Raw genomic sequence first — 24,548 nt, 5'->3', positions numbered from 1 at the left:
TTACTGAAGAAGCTCTATGTCCTATATTTCGATATCAGTTAAAGATTGGGGATAGAGGTGTTGAACTTAGCCGCGCCGTGTCCGCCAAACAGGATGCTGGAATTGGGAGCAGAATAAGCGGAGACAGATTTCTGCTGGACACTGGAACTGGGGTGTGGGTTGGGGTTGCATAGTCTTATTGACGAGACATAAAGTAGGCTTCAATCAGAAGTTACGATTTAAAAGGGTTCTTCTTGTTACGATATGGCAACAATGAATATGGAATCGAGACTGTTTTTTTAGATAAACAAATAAACATTTATTTAAACTCAGTTCAATAAAAATTAAAAGTAAACAAACGACTAACGTTTTCGTAAGTTAACTGTTATATGGCAACCCGAAAAGTTCTTAAAGCGATAAATGCAAACACAGTTCTTAAAGTGATAAATGCGAAAGTCCAAATGATTTATAAAGTCATTTATAAGAGACTTTCCTGAAATAACAAATTCCGCGATGACGTGAAGTTACTGCTGATTCCAGCCAAAGTATGCCTCCCCGAAGTCTTCACGATGAAGGAATTAAAAACGGCTTGAGAGAACTGTCCTTTCCCTTGGCGAATAACAGTGCGCCCAACTCTTTCTGCTCTTACATTATAGGGGCTATCTCGGATGCAGTTTACTATTTCCGATCCTGTATTACCGTCCAGGACACCAAGTTTACCCGATCTTCTGGATTTATGTACTTCGGTAAAACTTCACTCTGCAATACTTAGATTTCAAAATTAAATCGAAGATACATCAGACATAACTGCCAGTGTTTTTCAAAACTGCCGGCAGGAAAAAGAAATGCACCTTAAGGTAAGAATTTAAACTCCACTTCAAACAAATTCTCGTCATGAAACAAAATAAGCAGCAAAACGGAGTAACGGACGATGAAAACGACGACCCAGCAAAAAACTCCTGAGTCACAACAAGGTTTCCCCATTTTATACCTGTTGGATCAGACCATCACATGACCTCACACTGGCAGGAAAATTACATCATGTGACCTCACACTGGCGGGAAAATACATCACCCCACCACCACAAGACCATTACATCATTCTCACCAGATACTCAATTCTGTCATGATCACAAGAACATTACAAGATATCCTCGAGGTATGTAACATTCACAATTCAATAAATTAAAAATGGGAATTTATACAAATGATTTCTGATGAACAGTTGATGCGTGATTAATGTTCATAATCATCTATTGAATATACAAGGTCCAATAACTCTGCACATTTGAATTGTTTGAACTGCAATGGAGAAAAGGACCATAATACATTCAGAGATGGGATCAAAATTAAGCCATCTGGCCCATCGAGTCTGATCCGCCATTCAATCATGTCTGATCTTTTTCTTTTTTTTTGCTCTATCTTTATCTCAGTTTCCGGCCTTCTTCCTGTAGCATTTGATGCCAAGTCCAATCTAGAACTTATCAATCTCTGCCTTAAATACACTCAACGACTTGGCGTCATCATCTGCATGTGCGAACAATTCTCACAATTTCATTACCCTTTGGCTAAAGAAATTTCTTCGCATCTCTGTTTCGAAAGGGCGCCCCTCTGTCCTGAGGCATTATCATCTGGTCCTATACTCTCCCGCCAGGGGCAGCATCCTTCCCAAATCTACGATGTCCAGGCTTTTCAACATTCGAAAAGCCTCAATAAGATCATCCCTCAACGTTCTGAATTCTAACAAGCACAGACACAGAACAATCAATCGTTCCTCGGGTGATGAGTCTTTGATTCCCAGAGTCATAGCTGTGAACCTCCTTCGGACCCTCTCCAATGCCAGCACATCTTTTCTAAGATGAGGGGCCCATAACTGTTCATAATGATCAAGGTGAGGCCCTACTGGTGCCTCATAAAGCCTCAAAACCATGTCCTTGCTCTTTTATTCTAGACCTCCTGAAATATATGCGAACATGATATATGCCTATCTCACTACCGATTCGAATTGCAAGATAACCTTTAGATTCGTCTGCACATGGACGATCAAGCCCCTTTGCCTGTCATATTTTTTTTTAGATTTTCTCCCCGTTTAGATAATAGTCTGCGCATTTATTTCTACTACCAAAGTTCATGACCATGTTTTTTCCATTATATTTGACTTGTTACTTCCTTGTGAATTAGCTTAATCAAAGTTCTTCTGTTTCCGTAACGTTACATGCCCGTCCACCAATCTTCGTATCATCTGCAAACGTGACACACAGAAATCTATTCCATCATCTAAATCATTTATACACAGCAGAATAAGAAGTGGTCTAATCACCGACCATGCAGAACACCATTAGTCACTGCCAGCCAACCAGAAAATGTTCAATTTCTTCCTATATTCTGCCATCCACCAAACAGCCAATGCTCTAACCATGTTAAGTATCTTCCGTGTAATACGATGGGCTCTTAGACTGGTAAGCAGCCTCATGAGTGGGAGCTTGTTAAAGTGCTTCTGAAAGGCCAAATATGCAACATCCACAGCATCCACTTTATCTATACTACTTGCAATCTACGCAGAGAATGACAACAGTTTGATCAGGCAGGATTTTCCATGAAGGAATCCATGCTGATTTTGCATTAGCTTGTCCTCTGACACCAGGTACTCCATCAATTCATCCTTAATAATTGACGCTTCACAACCACTGAAGTCAGGATAACTGGTCCACAATTTCTTATCTGCTGCCTTCGTCCTCTCTTAAAGAGTGCAGTGACATTAGCAATTTCCACTTCTCTGTCACCATGACAGAACAAATAATTTTTGATACATCATTAATAATGCCACCAGAATCACTAACGGTAGCTATTTCTGAACTCAAGGCTGCAGTGTATCTCTTCTATGAGACTTGTGTATCTTTATGCATTTTAGATTTTTGAGCACCTTTTTACTTGCAATAGCAACTGCACCCAATTCTCTTCCTTCACACACTACAACATCGAGCATGCTACTAGTGCCTTCCACCATGCAGACTGAAGCAAAATATTCATTTTGTTCATTACCCACCTTCTTGAGCCCCATCATTATTTCTCCTGCGTCTTTTTCTAGCAGCCCTATACCTATCGCATTTCTCTTTTATTTTTAATATCCACAAAAAGATTTAATGTCTGCTTTGATTCAGTTTGCTAGCTTGCTTTCATATTTCATATTTTCGCTTCTAATATTTTCCATGCTTTCTGTAGCTTTTTAAAAATAATTTCCCAGTCCCTTACTTCCCCACTATTGTTTGTTTTGATGTCTGTTTTGTTCTATTGTTTTTACAATAACTTTGATATCTTTTGTTAGCCATGGTTGTACTATTTTACCAACTGCGTATTTCTTCATTTTTGAAATACATATGTCCTGCAACTTCCTCGTAATTCCTAGAAACACAGGCTTTTTCGGCTCAGTAGCTGCTTCCATTTTCCTTTGGCTAAATTCTCTCTCATAACACTGTAATTCTTTTTAATCCACTGAAACACTGCTACGTCAGAATTTCCTTTCTCCCTGTCAGATTTCAAGTTGAACTTAAATCATATTGTAATCCCGGGTTCCGAAGAATTACTTTACCATAACCTCCTAATCGCCTCCTGTCATTACAAAACACTCATTCCAGTATAGCTGATCCCCTTGAAGGCACACAACAAACTGTTCCAAAAGACTATCTCTCAGGCATTCAACAAACTCACTCTCTTGAGATCCATTGCCAACTTAATTTTCCCAGTCAACCTGTTTCTTAAAATCTCCCATGTCTACCTTAACATTGCGCTTTTGATTTGCCTTTTCTATTTTCTGTTGTAATTTGCGGTCAGCCTCCCTGCAAAAAAAAAAACTTTGCTTTACCCTTGCAGTTTCTTCACTCAAGGCGCAAGGATTCAACATATTCCGATCGTATGTAATATCTTTCAAGAGATTTGATGCCATTCTTTACCGGTGGACCACACCATACGCTCGGCCTACTTTCATATCCCTCCGATATAACGTGTGGCTTTGGACATTCAGCACCCAACTACAATAATCCTTCAGCTACCTTAAGTGCTGGCCGCAACATCATAGCTGTTAATTTGTAATGGTGCAACAAGATCATCCAGCATATTTCTTATATGTTGCGTATATTTCAAAGCAAGATCTAATGAATGAAAGACAAATGATAGCACTGAATATGATTTAGTCAGATTACAAAACGGAGGCAATGAGCAATGAGGAGGCAAAATTTCAGATAATAGGACCAGTTGCAACGTAACAGCAGACAAAATCTACAAAAGAGAATGTAAGACTGAAGGTTTTATATTTCAATGAGAGCATTATACTCAGTAAATTGATGAACGTAGCAGAAGTGCAGGTGGACACGCATAATGTAGGCATAACTCATTGGATAGAACATGCATGCCGAACCGATAATGTTAGAATAGTTCTGGTGGATTCCATCGGAGGGAAAATTGAAAAAATAAACAGAATAATGCTAGACTTCAAGAGTGCTTACGAGATTTTTTTTATTCTCTAAAACAGCTTGTGGTTCACCCCACTAAGCAATTGACGGCCCTTCTTTGGATATTAAGCAATCTAACTGAACTGCTTGCTCAGATTAACTAAAATAACGCTGAATGGCAATTGATCATAATGTGATCAAATTCACCCTGTCGTTTTAGAAGGAGAAGCATAAAAGAGAGGTTGGCAAGAATTGATTGAAAGAGAACACTGGCAGTGATGATGGTAGTAGAGCAATGGCTGGATTTTCTGGAATCAATTAGAAAAGCACAGAAAATCTACATCCAAAAAAAGGAAGAAACATTCAAAAGGAAAGATGGCACAACCGTGGATAAGCCGAAGTAAAAATAAAAGAGCGAACATATAATACAGCAAAATGTAGTCAGAATTTCTAGGATTGCGATGATTTGAGGCACCAACACAAGGCACCAAAAAAATCAGTAACAAGTTAAAATGGAATATGAAATTTAACTAGCCAATACTATTTAAGATTATGCCAACAGTTTCTGCAGATTCCTAGTGTAAAACAGAGGAGAGTGGCTATATCGAACGGCTGGAACATACTGTTAGAAGGTAGTAATAGTGGTTAAGGAAATAGCGGACGAACTAAATAAGTAGTTTGAATTAGTCTGCACTGTGCAAAGTATATGCAACAAGCTCTAGACGACCGAGCGCATGAAGCGTGCGAAGTTACGCTTATGGAACAGAGGATTTTGGGAAAATGAAAGCTTTGAAACTAGATAGGTCACATGAATCAGATGTGTAGAGGCAAGGATCTCAAAGAGGAGGCCAAATAAAATTTTGAAGCATTATGGATGATAATTCAACAATCTCTAGCTTCTGCAATGGTTCTGGAAGAGAAGAAATTTACAGTTGTCATTCACACTTCAGAACATTAGCAAGGCAAAAGAAGAGGACAAAAAGCCCTGTTAGCCCGACATGAATAACTGAAAGATGTGGCTGTCGAATAGGAAAAATGATATCTCAGGGTATTTGAAGTCATATGCGAAAATAGACCACAGGTGACAATATTTCTTCATGGGAAAATTTTGCCTGAGAAAACTGTTGGAATGTTTATGAAGAAATAACAAGCAGAATAGACAAAGAAGAATTGGTTAATGCGGTGTACTTCGACTGTTGGTAAGGCTTTTCCAAGTTCCCAGGAGGTTCCATAAGAAACAGCAAGGGCATGAAAGGAAATACTCTTGCATCGATAAAACAGTGACTGAGAAACAGGTCAGAAAGATCGTGAATCAAGAGAGCCTTTTTTGGCGGGGCTGTAAGTGACTAATGTTTTTCCACAGAGGACGCTGTTAGAACCAGTTCTTTTAATGTAACTCTCAAAGATATAGATCATGGAATTGATTGCTTTGTTGGAAATATTGCAAACAATATGGAGATAAGGAGGGAGTCAGGAAGTTTTGATTAAGTAGACAGGCTGCAGAAGGACTTCGGTGATTACGATAATGCCAAACACGTAACAGAAAGATACAGTGGTGGAAAGTGTACGGTCATGTACATTAGTAGAATAAATGGAAGTGTTGTCTATTTTCTAAATTGAGATAAAATTCAATAAGTTGAGGCGGAAAGAACTTTGGAGTCCCTCTGCGGCATTGCCGAAAGCTGAACTTCTACGCTGAGTATGGCATATTCGATGCTACCACTACTTTTACGAGTACTAGAATATAACGGCAAAGATGTAGTGCTGACCTTTTCTGAAGCACAAGTGAAACACTGTGAGTAGTTCTGAGCCTATTTATATTAGAAAGTCTGCGGAAAAACTGATGAGGTTCGAAACGAAGTCTGGGACATTTAGTTGAGAATTGAACGGTTAGTCATTTGAAGAACGTTTGAAGCTTCTACTATTCACTGGATTTCGGTAGAATGAGGAGTGAGATAATTCAAACATATAGAATGCTGAAAGGCCCTGATAGCTCTGGATGTCGAAAAAAAATTTCTTAAAGTGGAGGAGACTAGAGGGGCATCCTTTTTCGAACGGAATTCATTTTCCGTGTGGAATCTCTGGAAGTCTATGCCACGGCAGCTCTAAAAGCCAAACCTTTATGTACATCGAAGGCACAGGATGACAGATTCTTCATTGTTCAGAACAGTGGTATGAAGAGAATCCGGAGAAAGAAATGAGGTTGGATCAGCCATGACGAAATATCGGAACAGATTCAATGGGCCAAATTTTCTTATTCTTCTCCAATATCTTAGACCTTATGGTCTATACCGCAAATAGTTTTATAATCATCCAAAATGCATAGTTACATTTGATATATTTGGGGCAGGACAACAGTGCAATATGTGAAAATGCCTGAGCATTGTGCCAAATTCAAGGCAACTTAGTTATAAATATATGCAAACGGCAGCTTTTTCACAGTACTGTATACACGAAAAGGCGCTGGAGACTGCCCAGTCGCATCATTAGGACTCCAATCAGTTTTGGCATGAGCTATTTTCCCCACGTCATCAACGAGCAGGCTAAGTAGATTCCATGACAATATTACCATACTCAAAACCAGTGGTTTTCCCCCATCAGTAAGGTTCATCAACATCTACACCCACTAAAAGAACACTCCACATATACTCAACAACCAGAACATTGTCACTTTATGTCAAACAATCCAATAAAACTATGCATGTAAGTTAATTTAAGTATTAATATTCCATGCGTTTTACCAGGGCACCCGGTTGTGATTGTCTTTTACCTTACTGTGATGATTTGCACTTATGTGTAAAACAAATTAAACAATCTGCATCTTGACTCATGATTCTCCTATTCCTTCAGTTTATATACCTGCCTTGTTTTTTTTCCCGCTATTACTATTAATTTGCCTGTACCTGCGAATCAACGTAGGTGTTACTGTTATTATTTTTATTTTACGTGCTTATGGGAGATTTTATCTGTTGTATGTATTATCTGTTGTCTCGCCATTTTTTTTCTCTTTGTAACAATTTCATTGTGGCTTCAATTTCACTTTCATTTTGCCATTGTTCATACCCACATACCGGATGTAAAAGTGTGTTCTGATTTGAGATCTTTAGAGGACTGTGGGGTGAGATCAGAACAATCTGTGAAACGCACTGCATTCCACGAAGCTCATTACAGACGGCACTAATTGGAACTTCGAGCTATGACACTCCAAGCTGTAATAGTGCCCCGCTAAAATGTATTCTCCTACTACATCCATTCTAGGGTTTTTATATCAGAATCCCAAACTGCACTATCTTGGCCAAAATCTTTTTTCTAATATGTAAATTCAAATCGCACACGACGATCACTGTAGCGTTCTGACAACTGTTGTTTCCCTTCCTTTGTATGCTATTCTACCGTATTTGGTGCTAAGGACGTTTGAAAACTCCCAAGAACAATTTAATATTTTACAACTGTGTTCACCCACTTTGCGATATTAAAAATAAATGTTTTTTTTCTGATATGTGTCGAATAATAAATCAAATATGTAAAGTTGTTTCTTTCAGAGATACTGTTTGTGTAGCTTGGATGAGTAACTATCGGGTATTGCGAAGGCAGTGCATTCTGCAGATATTATTTCCTGAACTAGGATGAGTGTCCTCGCTTGCTCTAAAAAAACATAATTCACAGATCTTTTCCATCCCTCCTCGCTTTCTGATCAACCTAAATACAATACTCTCTGAACTTCCCGGATAGCGCCTTTGCAGAAATGTACAATTGTAATGTATGAACTGTGCACAAGACACTTGTTGTTCACTGTATTTGAGGCAGTGCAATCGCAATAATCGAATTTACCTAATTATTTACAAATTTACGGATAATGAGAAATGCACCAGTGGAATTTGAGTAAAATAGTTAGCTACAAATAGCAGTCGGGAAGAAAGTAATTGTCGGTTGTATTCAAAGATGATTTACGTCAATAGGGATACATATCGAAAATAATTTCTGACAGTATATTATTCGTTCTCGGAGGATGCCACCAATAGAAATGGTGCCGATCAGATAGTGAGTGTAGATGTATGAAGGATTGCAGTGAGGCCGCATACAGCAAGCTGGTCGATATTGGAAGTTGGGGTAACTCATTGACAGAGAGTGCACTAATAAATGTCATATCTCATGCGAAAAAGAAAGTGTTCATCGAACCTTTCATTCAAACGGGCAATTCAGTTTGTGCAGAAATTAGAACTTAGACTACAGCTGTTCCTGATCTATATCACTGAAGTAGCAAATTCAATATTTCAGAATCTAATGATGATGACAACGCAGGTTGGTTCTTTATATGGAGGAGAATGTTAAGAGTATTCAACTGTATCTGATAAGATACGGGAGAGGATAAGAGGGTGGACCAACCAGATGGAAACAATGTGAAGTAAGTAACGTGATTCATTTGCATGCAGAAATAAGATTATATTATAAAAACAAATTTATATGACTGCAAGTCAGGATAGAATTTTATGCTCTCTACTAACCCCTTTCAAAAAATAAGCTATATTTAGCATGGAGTGATTATGTAGCATGCATCGAGTGCATCGAGCACTCAAAGCTGATGCACCAATTGACTCCTTTTTTTTTCAGAAAACGTACGGTGCAATGGTCTTCAACAAAGCGGGATTGAGATGAGGAACCGAAGGGTAACGTTGCAGCTATAGAGGACCGTTTGTCAGACAACTCTTGGAGTACTCTGCTCACTTCTGGTCCCCTCACTATAGAAAGTATGTAGAAATCATAGAATGGGTGCAGCAGAGATTTATAAGGAGTTGCCTGGTTTGGGGAAGATGCCTTATGACAACAGGTTGAGTGAACTCGGACGTTATTTCCCATTGGAGGGGCGGAGGACGAGAGAAGACCTGATAGAGGTGTATAAGATGATGAGAGGCATTAATCCTGCAGATGGTCAGAACCTTTATCCCAGTGACACGAGTGGGCACAGTTTTACGGTGCTTGGAAATAGGTGCAGAGGAGATGTTAGAGTATTTTTTTTAACGTAGCGAATTGTGAATTCGTGGGATGGTCTGCAAGAGACGATGGTGGAAGCGGATACGATAGGGTATTTTGGGAGACTCCGGGAGCGGTGCATGGGGCTCAGGAAAAAACCGTCTGCTATGGGTAACCCTAGGTATTTTCTAAGACAAGGACGTGTTTGGCATAGCTCTGTGTGCCGAAGGGCCTGTATTGTGCTGTAAGTTTTCTGTGTTTCTATGTATCTTTGTTATGAGCAGGGATAGAGGAAGGAACCAAAACTCCGGCGCCGCTCTGTTTCCTCCTGAAACCAGCGCATGTGCTCTACGGGGTGGTGGGCAGCCTCCTGAGCCCGTATTTGAAGACCAAAATCCCTCCTTAAATCCTGCACGAAATGTCAGAACGACTGGGTTGCGGGATATCCTTACTCCCATAAAGCGTCGAAAAGGCTGAGTACAGCTCCATCAAGAAGATTGAGCATGTACGCCAATTTTCGCACATCATCACCTAAACAACCAGGCTGGAATTAGGATATCTGCCAACTGGTGGAAAGTTTGGTTTCTGAACGACCACGTGAGTCAATATGGTCTGGGCCCGCGAGCGGCAGCATTAGTAGCAGAGACAGTTTGGACAGCGGAAAAGGAAAACGAGAGATCTGCTGGGAGAGCGACTGAGGTGACCAGAAGATGAGGTGACCATTGCGTTGGTGAGATCGCTTTTGGCTGTCAGCTAATTTTGGTTGTTCACAGTAAGTTCGTGGGCGGCGGCCGTGAGTGCGTCAATTGCAGACTCCTGAGTCAGATTGTCTGCGTGTTTTGCTTAGCCGTTGCAGCTACGGACGTTGCCTGTTCCTTCAAGTCATATTGGGCTAGTGGGCACAAGGTTATCTCGCTCCATTGCCTCCGGAATTTCACTGAGGACAGATTCCTCTGTCTTTAGATTGTCTCCTACGTGACCAATGAATCCCAGGACCAAGTCCATCTGTTCTCTCCCTGTTGAGTCCACATCTGGTTGTGCGTGAATTCCTGTCACCCGGATCAGAGTTGTCCAAATTACAGAATCAGGGACTTTGAAGCCGGTCGATAATTCACAGAATTTAATGGGAACGGACATAAAAGGAAAGAAAACAATAAACGCTATTCCCAACGGGGCATTTGAAGAATTCCTTCAAATGGAAAACGAAGCCTAAACTGCGGCTAAAAAGAACGACTAAATTTAAATCGAATACCACTTCTTCATAGTCAGTAGACTCGCCAGCCCGATTTCACAATCGAAGCTTTGCTGTGCGGAGTTGTAGTCTGGATAAGTACGAGATGGAAAGAATGGTGTTCAATACTAACACAATGAAATGACAATTAGCTGACACGTGCATATTCACAAGCGCAATTCCTGCATCTGCTGCACTACCGAATTCGTGTTTGTGACATACCATCGGGAAGGAGGTGGAAAAGCATTACGCCACACACTCAGGAACAGGGGTGTGTGGAACGCCAGGAACAGCCTCTTCCCTTCTGCTATCCGATTCCTAAATGGACATTGAACCCTTGAATACTACCTCACATTTCTAATATATGGTATTTCTGTCTTTTGCACAACATTTAAACCGTTCACTACACGTGTACTGTAATTGATTTTCTTATTTATTATTCTTAATTTTTCTTCTATATTATGTATCGCATTGTCCTGCTTTAGTTAATTTAACATGCCGGTGGTAATAAAGCTGATTCTGATTTTGATTCCTCGGGCAACGGACCTGATTGAAGCCCGAGGCCCGTCTGGCGTCTCCATCATATATGTAACCTCTGTATAGATCAGATATTTGCAACGTTCGCCGAGTCAGTATAAGGTAGTTAATAACACGATGCAGTTTAATGTGGTACAATGGCAGAGACAGTTTAGGTCATATGTACAGGAGTTGCAACGGCATGGCAGGGAAGTTTGTGAAGTCAAGAATTCTGCTTGGTGACCATTTAACAGGCTTATAACAGTGCGTTACATGCTAGTATGTGCTTTCAGGCACTTCTGAATTCTATTCGACGAGAATGCGCCAGAGCAAAATGACCTTATTTCGTTGGCTATTTCAGTTAAGCAGCAAAATGTGCACAATGCCTCCTGGAGGGGAAGCTAGATTCCGTTATGAGTTAATAACAAAGAAGGCATGCGATTTTTATTTTCTCTTGATGAGGACGTACTGGTGCTAGTGGCATTTTCTTGGACGTTGCGTCTGCCTGGTTGGACCAGAAGAAGCTATCAGTGTCGTTCAAAGCTATGAAGCGGAAGCTCTCAAGACTTCCATTCTCATCAGTTTATAGGAGACGTAACGTGCATTTCCTCTTCCTAAAGTCAACAACCAGCTCTTATAATTACTTAATGTTGAAGAAAAGTTTCTCGTTAGGATAGTGCTCTCAAATATCTCTGTCACCCGCCTGCACACGGATTCATTGTAAATGGTGATGCAGTGCACCAAGGTGGTGTCATCTGCAAACGTCTAGCTAGTATTACAGCAGACGATGCCCACTCATACGCGAGAGTATAGGGAGTTGATTATGTGGCCAAGGAAACAGCCTTGTAGAAATCCAGCACTTATATTAATCGTTGCACAGACCTTTGTTCCTTCAGTATAACACTGATGCTCAATATTAGACTCACGCACTGGTTTCACCACATGTCCTTGTTGAGGGCTATGTTCAATGATAATGAACTGCTTGTCTCGTTTTAATTTATTAGGATACCTGTTATTCTGTTATTCAGCCAAGAGACTGCAGATGCCAGTATTAGGATTGGTTGTTACGTTCGTCTTAATGCCGGGTCTCGGCCCGATAATTCCAATGTACTGTATTGCATTGATGCTGCCTTGTCTGCTGAGTTCCTCCAAAATCTTTTTTGTGTGTTGCTTCGATTTCCAGCATTGGTAGTTTTTCTCTTATTTTTGTGCGGATTCAATTGCCTTACGCGACAAAAAGACACTCTGCAACATACAGATATTAAGTTCACCTTCGGTCTTTCCATTTATTAAATATGAAACTTTGTTTTCTGAGCTAAGATTTAACTTACAGTTAGTCGTGATGGAACCAGGTGACTAATGATTGAATACCAGCTTTCAATTAATCGAACGGCGAAATCTTCATACTCCAGAGAATCATTCTTATTTCGCTGAAAGTGCATTTACCTGCATCCATTACACCGAGATGGATTCCCCTGGTGTTAACCAGATGCACTTGCATCAATTCATGTGTTGTCTTGTGCCATATAATCATTGGAGTCTTTAATAATTACAGTAATTACTGTTGTTATCAGCTGCTTTGGGATCACATAGGATCTTGTTAAAGACGATATAAATCCAAGTTCTTTCCTCAGATTGTGACAGATCCCTGCAGCATGGCGATGTCTCCGTTTCTGTTTTTGCTTTTTGTCGGCGCTATGCCAGAAATGCACGGAACCGTCTGCAAACGTCAAACAAAAGCCGCTTCGCCTGATTTGTCCAAGGATGGAGACGTCATCCTCGGTGGAATCTTTACTATACATCTGGATGTGATTAACGACTTTCATTCATATACCTTTACTCCGAAAAGCTCTGTGTGCAAAAGGTAGCTATCCCTTTTAGAGACCGGCACTTTTCCATCTCCCTTTTTATTATTTATTTAACCCTTTGAACCGTCCTTTCAATTCGAGAACTAATTATATTCTGAAAACTCTGTGTTCTGTTCTTGTTGTCCTTTACCTAATTGTTGTTGTATCTTTCATCGAAAACTCTTGTTTACACATGTTTGGTGTGTGTGTGTGTGTGTGTGTGTATGTGTGTGTGTGTGTGTCATCAGCACGTTTGCATTCTGTGATTACAAAGGCAGAAAGATTGCGGATTGAATGAAATGGCAATCAAGATATATTTCTCTGTCACAGAGATCCTAGTTATCCACGGTGTGTATTTTGTGGCCGGCGGTGTATCTTCACAAATGGACTTGGCAAGGTGCATGATTTTGATATAGTCAATTCAAAGGTGTCTCTTATGTTTGTGCTTAATGCTAGATATCTGCAGTAGTCGGTTTTGCATCAGTTGCAGGTTGACAACTGTGATACTGCACATCTTATTCTTGATTGTTCCATATGAGATGTTTCATTATTTGTCAATTAAGACAGCAACTATACGGTGAAAAAGTTACGGTCAAAGGTTGAAACGCAGAAAGTAATCCGAACTGTAAAGAAAGGGGCAGAAGCTAGAATAAAGAAGGATTGTGGACAGGAGATGGAGTACCAGCTGGCCCGTGATAAGGAAGGTGGGTGGATAATAAGAATAGAAGATTGAGACGCTTAGAAAATCTCTGGGTTGGAGGAGACCCTAATTATGCCGGTTGCTTTACTGAGACAACCAGAAGTGATAACCTGCAGCATTTTGCGGTCTGTGAATGATGCTTCCTCTGAAGTATGAAAAACATTGTTTAGTATAAAAGGGAAAACTGCAGTTCGTGACAGTTTCTTCACACTATTTACACGAATGTTCCACCATTGTCTATGATTGGTACTCAGACAGCCGACTTTTTTCGAGCCTGTAAATGTTCTAAAGATTACATCTAAATAATAATGCTCAGTTAGGCAGAGAGATAATATATATTTATTGACAAGTTCTATGTTTTCAGTTAGCAAGCACAAATGAATTTGTGTGTCCACACATACAAATTTCCCCTGACCTTCCATGAACAGTCAAATTACGTAAAGGTAATAAACGGGAAAAGGAGTCGACGATGGCCATGGTCCTCATGGTCCAGATGTAATCTCCAGGTGTGCGACTTGGAGTCCTCCATAGCCGGAAAGATGGCCCGCTGGAGTTGCCGTTGTCTGAGGTTCTAAAACTCTCTATTTAATACGTCGTATCAGGTCAATCTGTGACGTTTCAGATTCGTTGGCTCAACATTATTTATAAGATATGTGTCCGTTTCAATTCGATATAGCTATAGTTTTCCACGTAATTCTGAGTTCAGCCGTGTGCTGCAAGAAATTTGGAGCCCTGCTCTTCAGTGTCTGTTTTGTCCTGTTTATTGTAATATTGAGCGTCTGTACTATTTCGAGCTGGACGTTGATAAATTACGATCAATCAGGTCAGTGCTGTTAACACTCTTCATCGATAACTTGAAACTTAAATAAACTGTTACAGATTAAAAGCGTCAAAATTCAAAATTCAGACTGTTTATTGTTATTTCCTGATGGATTGGGAATGTGAAGACTTCTTTCATCAGAACTTACTCTTATCCTGCAGTTTTGGGTTTGCAAGCTTCCGACTGGCGCAAACGATGATATTTGCCATTGAAGAAATAAACCAGAATGAGAATCTTCTCCCGGGAATCACACTTGGATGTTATATTCACGATGACTGTTCATCCTCCGCGATCGCCTCGAAAGCAGCGTTTGCTTTGATCAACGGAGAAGAAGAATCAATGGAATATACTGAATGTAGAGGTTCCTCCAATGTCGCTGCTATTGTTGTCTGTGGTCCATCTACAAACTCCATCGTAACCGCAAGGACAATTGGATCCTTTGGAATTCCGCTGGTAATGTTTAAATATTTGACGATGGCAGTACCGATTTCCCATTCAGAACCGACACAAAATTACGACGTTTTATCTAAGCTGAGTTCAAATAGAAGTGTCTCAACCTACAATACCAGCATAATAGAGAACGATGCGTCGTTTGTTGGGATTTTTTTTAGTTTAATTATCCCATGATCATGCATTTTTAATACCATCTGTTAAATATCGTGTTAAAATATATTAAATATACAGCCCAGGAATATAGCCCATGTGTTCTGACGTAATAATTAAACTATAAATTAAATTATTACTTAAGCTAATTCCAGACCCATATCCCTCCGTATGTGGCACGTTCAAGTGTCCATCGAAGAAGCTCCCAAATGCGCTGTCGTGTTTACTCTGCTTGCCGCACAAAGCAGCACATTGCAAGCTTTGAACCCTGCATGTGTGAAAAATGAAATTACTGGCACATCGTCTTTGATCTTATCCCTCCTATACCTTAAACGCTTGCAATACGGTAGGAAATGCTTTCAGCACTAGGGAAATAAAAATACCGGCTCTCTATTCTGACTATATCTCTGAGATTCTGATAAGTATATCAGATATCCCTTCATATTACACAGAAGTTGAGTAAACATCCGAGCTCTCTCAAAACCATTCTCATAACCCACGTCCTATAGTCCTGTCAGCAAAACGGTAATGTTGGGTTGCAGCCTCTCCAAAGCCTCTACATCATTCTTATAATGTAGTGACAAGAAATCTAAGCAGAAATAGAGACGTGGTTAATTAGACGTTTTAATCACAGAGTAATAAGTATGCATTGTATGCATCGTTGTATTAGCATGCCGTTTCAAGATGTTAAATGTGCTGTATGTTATTCATAAATCATATTCCATAATGCAATTACGTAAAAACAGAAATATGCACATTGGCATGCTGCTGATATATGAATCCTTCTCATTTATAAACTGGAACCTGGTATTTATCTATTTACTTCCTTCTCTACAGGTTAGTTATTTCTCCACCTGTTCCTGTCTCAGCGACAAGACAGAATACCCGACGTTTATTCGAACTATTCCCAGCGACCAGTATCAGTCCAAAATTCTCGCTGAGTTGGTGAAAACGTTCGGCTGGACCTGGATCGGTACTATTAGAAGTAACACCGATTACGGAATTTTTGGAATGCAAGGATTTGTCAAACATGTGGAAACGTTTGGGGTTTGCATTGCCTACTCTGAATCATTTTACAGGACCGATCCGCCAGAGAAAATCAGCAAAATTGTTCAGGTGATTAAAGAGGCATCCACTAAAGTGGTGGTGGCCTTTGCTCACGGTGCTGATATGCGGATCTTATTGAACGAAATGTTGCGTGAAAATGTAACTGGTATACAATGGATTGGAAGTGAGGCGTGGGTGTCAGAAAATCTTCTGCCCCCTGAAGAACGAGTAATTTATCTCGCAGGAACTATAGGGCCAGCTACGCGAAGGACAGAGATAGATGGTCTCAGAGATTATCTTCATAATGTCCATCCTTCCCACTTTCCTGGCAATAAGTTGGTGGAGGAGTTTTGGGAAACTTTATTCACTTGCTCTTTTGCAACAGGGAATAATACATACCAGGAAAATTTCATGGGTGAGGTACGGCATTGCACAGGAAACGAACAAATAGAAGCAACAGAAAGTACCTACCTTCCAGCGATAATGGAAGGGAGTTCCTACCACGTGTATAAAGCAGTCTACAGTATTGCCTACGCACTCCATAATATGTTAACCTGTGTAGAAGGTCATGGGCCGTTTATGAATAACACATGCGCTCATATTTCAAATTTCGAGCCATGGCAGGTAGGCTTCAACTTCCTTTATAAAGCCAAACAAATAACTGTTATCGCGGTCAGCTTGAAGCTTATATTATGTACCATTTCCATGTGCAGTAAATTACAGGCGACTATTTTTGCAATGAAGGGTTTTTATGTGGTCAAATCATAGTTTTCGTACTGGTTTCAAATGTTCAATAGGTCGATCGGTTATTATTCAAGGGAACTGAACCACTAATGTTTAGAGGACTAATTTCGCCAAACAACAGATTGGTTGTTTCGATAATTTGCAGAGGAAGTTGGATGAAAGCTGCATGTTGAGAAGATTACTGGTGGAACTTTCCCTCTTTCTGTAGAGTAGGTCCGTGTAGACTGTATTCCACTCTGTCTGGTGGCGGTGAGAGGGCAAGATCTAAAAGACTGAACGCCGAACACAACTAATTTTCCTCGGCTTTGCAGTAGCATTCATGCCTGTATAAGAAGATTTGGTCTTTACCCTGCATTGTCAACACCCGGATTCTTATTGAGTAATGATAATGAGACAAGCATGGCAACCATACTACTCCACGCCCACGTTCGCTCCAGAAATATGTGAAATAGAACAGATTCCCTTGATGTTGGAAATTCAGAGCAACACAAACACAAAATACTAAGGGATCTTACGGTTAGCTAGCAAATGGGAAAGTCTATGTTTCGGGCTGAGGCATTTCACCAGATTTTGCTGACCCTGCTCCAGCATGAAGACCGAATACAGCACCAAATTCTAGTGAAATTCAACCACTCAAGCAGAATATGTCAACAGAAATATATGGTTGATTAATTTACAATATACATATTTTATGGCAGATCTGAGCATCTGCAGTCTCCAATGAGGTAATTATCCACTGAACATTTAAATCACAAACATAGATATTTATCGTGTCACAGATGACGCAACACAGAACCATGCTGTTAGCTCTATCTGGTGCCTGCCATATTCTTATTTAGTCCTGTCTTATCGACGGACATCTGGATATGTTGCACTCTACATAGTTATCCGAACTTCTCTTAAACGCTGCAAGTGACATCGCATCTAGCATTTTTCACTCCCAGTTCGTTCCACAAATGCAACTCCTGATTTAAAACATTCCCATTCAGCTTCGCCAAACATTCCGCCTTTTACTCGTACTTAACGGCTTCAAGACTCAGTTGGAAGTAGCCTATTTTCATTTATCCTATCCTATTCGCCTTATCATACGTATATCATTCATCCAGAATTTAAAAAGTCACACACCAACATATCCGTTCTATCAGATCTATTACGTTGATTCGACCTGCATTTGCTGTCTCTCACATCTACCTTTCTCCACGTTTGTACTTTCTGATTTAGGGTTCTAATTCGTATTCCACTACCAAACACATTTGTAACATTTGCTTGTGCTTCCCTGGAAGGTTGAAATGCGAAGTACTGAACCTTGCTAGGTCAGCTTTGAAGAGACAGTATCATGTAAAGGACTATCATGTAAACAGTGCTCAAGGATCATGGGACTCCAGTTCAATGCTCCCTGAAAGTCACAATGCAGGTTGAAAAATTGTTAGTCGGAAATCTGATTTATATTTAACTATGGATCGTTGGAATAATAAAATAGTTGTATTCTACTTTAAAAAATTACGTATAATTTAAGAAATGAACATGATATATTTTTGAAAATTTGGCTCCCATACTTACAAAAGATAGGATTAAATACATAGGTCTTTGATGATAAAATTATACTAATTGGGGAAAGTAAAAAATAAATATCAAAATTTCTTTGAATTCCATGGAGCATGTGGGGATCCTCCGATATTCAGACAATCTTTCTTTTCTTTCTTTTTTTTTCTTTAGATAAGGGTTAAGGGGGGGAGGGTTAAGGGGAGGGGGGAGGGTTAATATTATCTTTCTTACTATTTCACTATTACATTTATTCTTTGCAATTTCTAAAATTTAATAAATATTTGTTTTTAAAAAAGGCATATAGTACACCTCCTTTATTAGTTGAGCCAGTGAGATCTCCAGTTAGTACGTTATGGGTCGGTGACTCATTTTGGTCTGAATCTGTAAATTTCATAGCTCTAGTCACCATATTATCGGAAAGATATTGAAGCATTATACTGGTTGCAGAGGAATTCTACTAAGATGTTGCCTGGGTAAGAGGGGATTTCTATGATTGTTTGGAAAAATGTGAGTTGCCTTCTCTGCAGTGACGGATGTTGAGAGAAAAAATATGTGTTTTAATAGAGAGAATGAGGTATGCCTTGAATACGCTGCTTAGGCAGTTCTTAGAGGCAATGTTATAGAATTTAAACCCATAAGTGGACACATGAATGCGAGAAAATTGGAATAATATAGGAATTGAGTAGACCAGAGGAGATTAGATTACGTAGCCGCTTACTAATAATTTACGTGATTTGGTATAACATTTTGTGCCCAAGTACCTGCTCCTACGCTGCACGCTACAATGGTTCATGTTTGCAGACCATAAGAACATAAGATAATGCAGCAAAAGTAAGCCATTCACTCATCAAGTCTGTCCCGCCATTCAGTCATGGGCTGATCCAATTCTTCCAGTCAAATCCAACCACCTGACTTCGCCCTGTAGCCTTTAATGGCATGGTTCTACAAAGCCGATCGAACCAACAATTTCCACAGATTTAGAGTAGTCGGTCAAAAGTAATTTACCCACTTATCAGTTCTAAATGGACGGCTTACAATCCTACAGACGTGCTCTCTTGTGGTAGACTCCCCTAACATGGGAAATCACTTTGCTATATTTAATCTGTTCGGGCCTTCTAACATTCGGAATCTTTCTATGGGATCCGCCCTCAGTCTCCTGAACTCCAGTGAATACAGCCCAAGAAATGCTGAGCTTTCCTCATATAGTAACCATTTCATTCCTGGAATCTTTTTCTTGAATCTTCTCTGAACCCTTTCCAATATCAGGATGGCCTTTCTAAAATAAGGAGTCCAAAGCTGCACACAATAGTCCAAGTGTAGTTTCACTGGTGCCTTGTAGATCCTCAACAGCAAATCCATACTCTTACATTATATACCTCAGGAAATAACAGCCAACATTGTATTTGCTTTCTCAACACCCATGTAACCTGGAGGCTCAACTTTAAGGTATCCTGTACAAAATCTCCCAGTTCTCCTTGAATCTCCGCATTTTGAATTTTCTCTTTGTGTAAACAATAGTCTGTCTGTTTATTGTTTCCACCAATGTTACTGACCATTTCAACACTGTAATACATTTGCCACTTCTTTGCCGATTCCCCTGAACTATCTAAGTTTCACTGCAGATTCCCTGTTTTCTCAATACTACCCATTCCTCCAACTATATTTGTATCATCGGCCAATTTAGCCACAAATTTATTATTCGCACTATACAAGTTATTGACATACATCGTTAAGAAAAAAATGATTCCCAACACAGACTGTTGTGGAACTCCACTGTTAACAGGCAGCCAGGCAGAATGAGATTCTCTTTATTCCAACTCTCTTTTCCGATCCGCCAATGCCGCACCCCACAGGTTACTTCTTTGTAATTCCATGTGCTTTTAGCTTTCAGCCTCATATGCCGCACTTTGTCAAAGGACTTCTGAACATCTGAGTACACTGCTTCTCCTTTCTTTACTCCGCATGTAAGTTCCTCAATGAATTACCAGTCCTCTAGCTTATCAATAGCGTTGTCTTACTGTATGTCCTCTCTTTTGTTTTTACTTTTGATCTGACTTCACTTGTCAGACAAAGTAGCGTCCTTCTTCAATTCGAAACGTTTCCTTATTTGGAATATTTCTGCCTTGTGTTTCTCTTATTTTTCGCACAAAGTGGAACCATCACTGCTTTATAGTCTTTCCTGCGAATGTCCCTTTCCAGTCAATGTTGGCCCGTTACACATTCATGCCATTGAAAATACCTCTAATCCAGTGAAATATTGACACATTGTAATTCCGCTTCTCCTTCTCAAATTTCAAAGTGAACTCGATCATATCGTGATCACTGTTGCCAAAGTGTTCCTTAACCTTAATCTATTTTATCACCTCCTGATCACTGCACAACACTCAAACCAGCACAACCGATCCCCCAGTGGATCAACAACAAACTGGTCTAAAAATCCATACATTAGACATTCTACAATTTTTCTCTCTTGAGGATCAATGCTGGCCCACTTTTCCAAATCCACTTTCATGTTGAAAGCACCATGACATTGCCCTTCAGACACAACCTTTCTATACCCCGTTGTGTCCGGTTCCCATCCCCCTGCAATACTGGTTTAAATCGTCCCTAACAGCTCTATTAAACCTGCCCGCAATGATATTGAACCCACTTGGTTCAAGCCTAAGCGGTCCATTTTGTACAGGTCATACCTCCCACAGTAAGGGCCCCAGTGATCCAGGAACCAGAAATACTGCTCCCTACACCAGTCTCTCACCCACACATCAATATGCCTGATCATGCGTTTCTTGCGCTCGTTAGCATGTGGCATAGACAACAATCCTGAGATTACTACTTGGAGGTCCTATTTTTCAATTTCCTACCCAACTCCCTGAACTCCTCGGCCAGGATCTCCTCCCTTTTGCACTAACGTTTAGTTAGACATTTAGTTGTTTATCCTTTTCATGCACCGTATGCAAGACATCCGGTACCCTGGCTTTTGAGAGGCAACACGCCATGCGGATATCTCTACCTGGATGAAAGATCCTCCTGCCTGTTACCCTCACTCTGGAATCCCCTATGACCCACAATCCTTATCTTCTTCTCTTCCCTTTGCACCACTCAACGAGGCTGAGTGCCAGATTCTAGATAGTGCAGTCTGTCCCCTCACCAGCATCCAAAACGAGATAACGATTACTGAGGGGGATGGCCACACGGGTTCTCCCGACTATCTGAGCATTTCTCTTCCTTTCCCTGACAGTCGCCTACTTGACTAACTCCTGCAGCCTCTGGGTAACTAACTCCCTGAATCACCTATCTATCACCTACTCACTTTACCGCATATGATGTAGGTCATCAACCCACGGCTCCATATCTCTAACACGATTTGACAGGAGTTGTATGTCTGTGCACCTGACGCAGATTTGGCCATCTGTGGGAATTCACAGGATTCCCACATCTGAAACCCAGAACAAAGTACTAACGCTACATGTTCTCTATTCATCAAAAGGTGCAAGGTCCAGGGTCACTTATACACGGATCGTGTCTAAGCCGAACTAAAGGCCGAACGTTCTGAATCAGACCGCTCCGGCGATTAGAGCTCCGCGAGACAGTGTTTCCCTTTTATGACTGAACCGTCGCCGCTCTCCATCAGGTGGATGGAGCTCTGGTTATAGCAAACTTCCCGCGAAGGTTTTTTCCTTATAAACTTCTCTCCCAGACCAGTGCGCCACCTCTGCTCTCGTAGCTGTCCAGCTGATAACTGCTATAGTTCCTGTTATGCCAGAGCTCCCGCGAAGCTTTCCCCTTTTAAACTTCCATCCTGGACGTGTGTGCAGCCTTCTCTCTCCAGGCTCTACCACTTATGAGTCTCTAATTATTCTGCTGCAATCCATTAAAAACTGCCCTAATCGATTCAACCTTTCCTTTTTCTAGGTCATCAAGCTCTCGCAACAGCCTTGTATGTTGTATTTGTCTGTTTCAATCTTACAGATATCTGACCAGCAGCTAGGTACCCAGAATTGGACGCAATATTTCAAATGTGGCCATACCAAAGCATAACATCCCAAATCCTTTTCTCGTTATTTAGATTAATGAAAGTAAAATTTGTGAATTTGAACATCTGTTTCCTTACACTGAATCCACGTCTCCATTAAAAACAAGTCTATATTCAATAATCTTTTCCAGTTGCTGCACTACATCCGCACAGTGAATTTCACAGCAAAGACGGGAGAAATCGTGTATTTTGACGAAAATGGTGACCCAGTTCCAAGATACGAATTCGTGAACTTACAGACGAATTTGAATGGTATAGTTGAGATTGTAAACGTTGGATATTACGATGGTTCGGCACCACCAGGGAGTGAACTGCAAATGCAAATCGATGACATCGTGTGGAGCACGACTGGAAAGACGGTAGGTTCCTTCTTTTATTATGGAAAATATTTCATGTCTGCTATATGGATGATATTGAAGCTCCAGGTGTATGTGCCCGCCAATGCTCAGTTAATGAAATGTAATGCGCAGTTTCCACGGTTCAGATATGTATTTTCAGCAGGTTAGAAGACAAGGGATTGTCTACTTGAAACGATCAAATATTCATCGATAGGAATAGGACCATCTCAACCAAGAGTGCGCAGTCATGAGCTAAGAAGCTGATCACTTCACGCTGAGGAATAGAAATTTATTACCTGAGATTTTAGTGAGTCCCCGAGAATCCTTCCCCCAAGGGTGCTGCAGATCATGATCAGATATCATAGCGGCTTGATATGATATCATTCTGTACTTCTGTGACTCTACCGTCTAGTTTTATTCCCAGAGGAATATTTACTAATCCAGAAAACACTTGATCAACAACAAGTAGCTTTGGTATACATGTATAAAAACTTCAGTAGAATTAGAATGTAGCTCATATTCTACGCTTCCAAGGCAGTTGAAGTTCCATTGGGAATCAATGAGATGCTATGGTAGGGTAAAAACAGGAAGATCAAGCAGTTAAATATATGGTTCAGAAGCTAGTTGAACGGTGTGGGCTTCAGCTTCGTGAATCACTGGGTTCTCTTCTGGGAGGAGTACATTCTCTACAACATGATAGGTTGAAGCTGATCTATAGTATTGTCAATACACTAAAGGGATGGTTTGTTAGAGCTGTTTATGATGGCTTAAACTATTGTGGCAGGAAGATGGAAAACCGATTCAAGGATCTCAGGAAACGGTGGATGGTAGAAAGAAAAGATATATTTCGAGAACAGAAATTGTCAGGAAGGGTAGCTCGATGATAGGACAAAATTGCAGTCACCACAGTGAATATCATCACATTATGGATGCACAATTTATAACGGCAGCATATTTCGGACTCAAAGTGTTATAACTCAATCCACGGATTATAAGACATAAGGTGGATGAATCGTGGCAGAAGATTGAGAGCTGGATGTCCAGGGTTACACATAGTATCGGAGGGACTATGGTGAGAAGTTGAGAAGTTGAGTTTGTGCGCTGCTGCTGGTAAAGAATGAGATCAAATCAGTAAAATGATGTAACATAGTATCGGAGGACGTTGAATCCTTATGGAATGAGTTAATAAACTGCAAATGTAAAAAGGGTCTTGATGCAGTTATATAGAGGCCTCCAAGAAATAACTGGGATGTGGAAAACAGATTAAAAATTAAAATCGAAATACGTGTTAGAAAGGACATTGTGATAGTAATTGGAAATATTGACATGAAAATCGGTTGGGGAAATCTGGTTGGTAATAGATCTCCAGAGCGTTGAATGACTCCGTGATGGCTTTTTCGAACAATTTTATTTGAGCCTGGTAGGGGATCAACTACACCGGATTGGGCGTAAGAGGAAAGATTGTGGTGCTTCATGTAAAAAAAGAAATACTTGGTACTCAGTGGTCACAATATGATGGAATTCAGGTTAAGTTTGATATGGAGACAGAAAAGTCTGCCGTAGCAGTATTTCACTGGAGTAAAGTAAATTACAATAGTCAAAGTCGGCTGATAGGAGATCCTGGTAGGGATGACAGCAGACAAGAAATAGTTTCTGCTCTGTGAAAAATTAGGAAGTTCCAGGATACATGTATTCGAAAAATGAAGTAATGGTCACATGGCAAAATA

The 24,548-nt window shown here is 40.3% G+C and overlaps 1 protein-coding gene across 1 annotated transcript in view; it reads left to right on the top strand.

The window, feature by feature from the left end:
- The first annotated feature begins 12,841 nt into the window (after nucleotides 1-12,841).
- LOC132402987 (extracellular calcium-sensing receptor-like) overlaps nucleotides 12,842-24,548 on the top strand; it is a 12,689-nt gene continuing 982 nt past the window's right edge. The window contains exons 1-5 of the mRNA XM_059986177.1: nucleotides 12,842-13,008; nucleotides 14,673-14,964; nucleotides 15,952-16,389; nucleotides 22,615-22,842; nucleotides 23,606-23,648. Of these exons, the coding sequence (XP_059842160.1) occupies nucleotides 12,842-13,008; nucleotides 14,673-14,964; nucleotides 15,952-16,389; nucleotides 22,615-22,842; nucleotides 23,606-23,648 (1,168 nt within the window). The remainder of the gene's footprint in view (nucleotides 13,009-14,672; nucleotides 14,965-15,951; nucleotides 16,390-22,614; nucleotides 22,843-23,605; nucleotides 23,649-24,548) is intronic.

The sequence above is a fragment of the Hypanus sabinus genome, chromosome 2, assembly GCF_030144855.1.
Source record: "Hypanus sabinus isolate sHypSab1 chromosome 2, sHypSab1.hap1, whole genome shotgun sequence".
In the NCBI taxonomy this organism is placed as follows: domain Eukaryota; kingdom Metazoa; phylum Chordata; class Chondrichthyes; order Myliobatiformes; family Dasyatidae; genus Hypanus; species Hypanus sabinus.
This window is presented reverse-complemented; position numbering and strand designations above follow the sequence as displayed.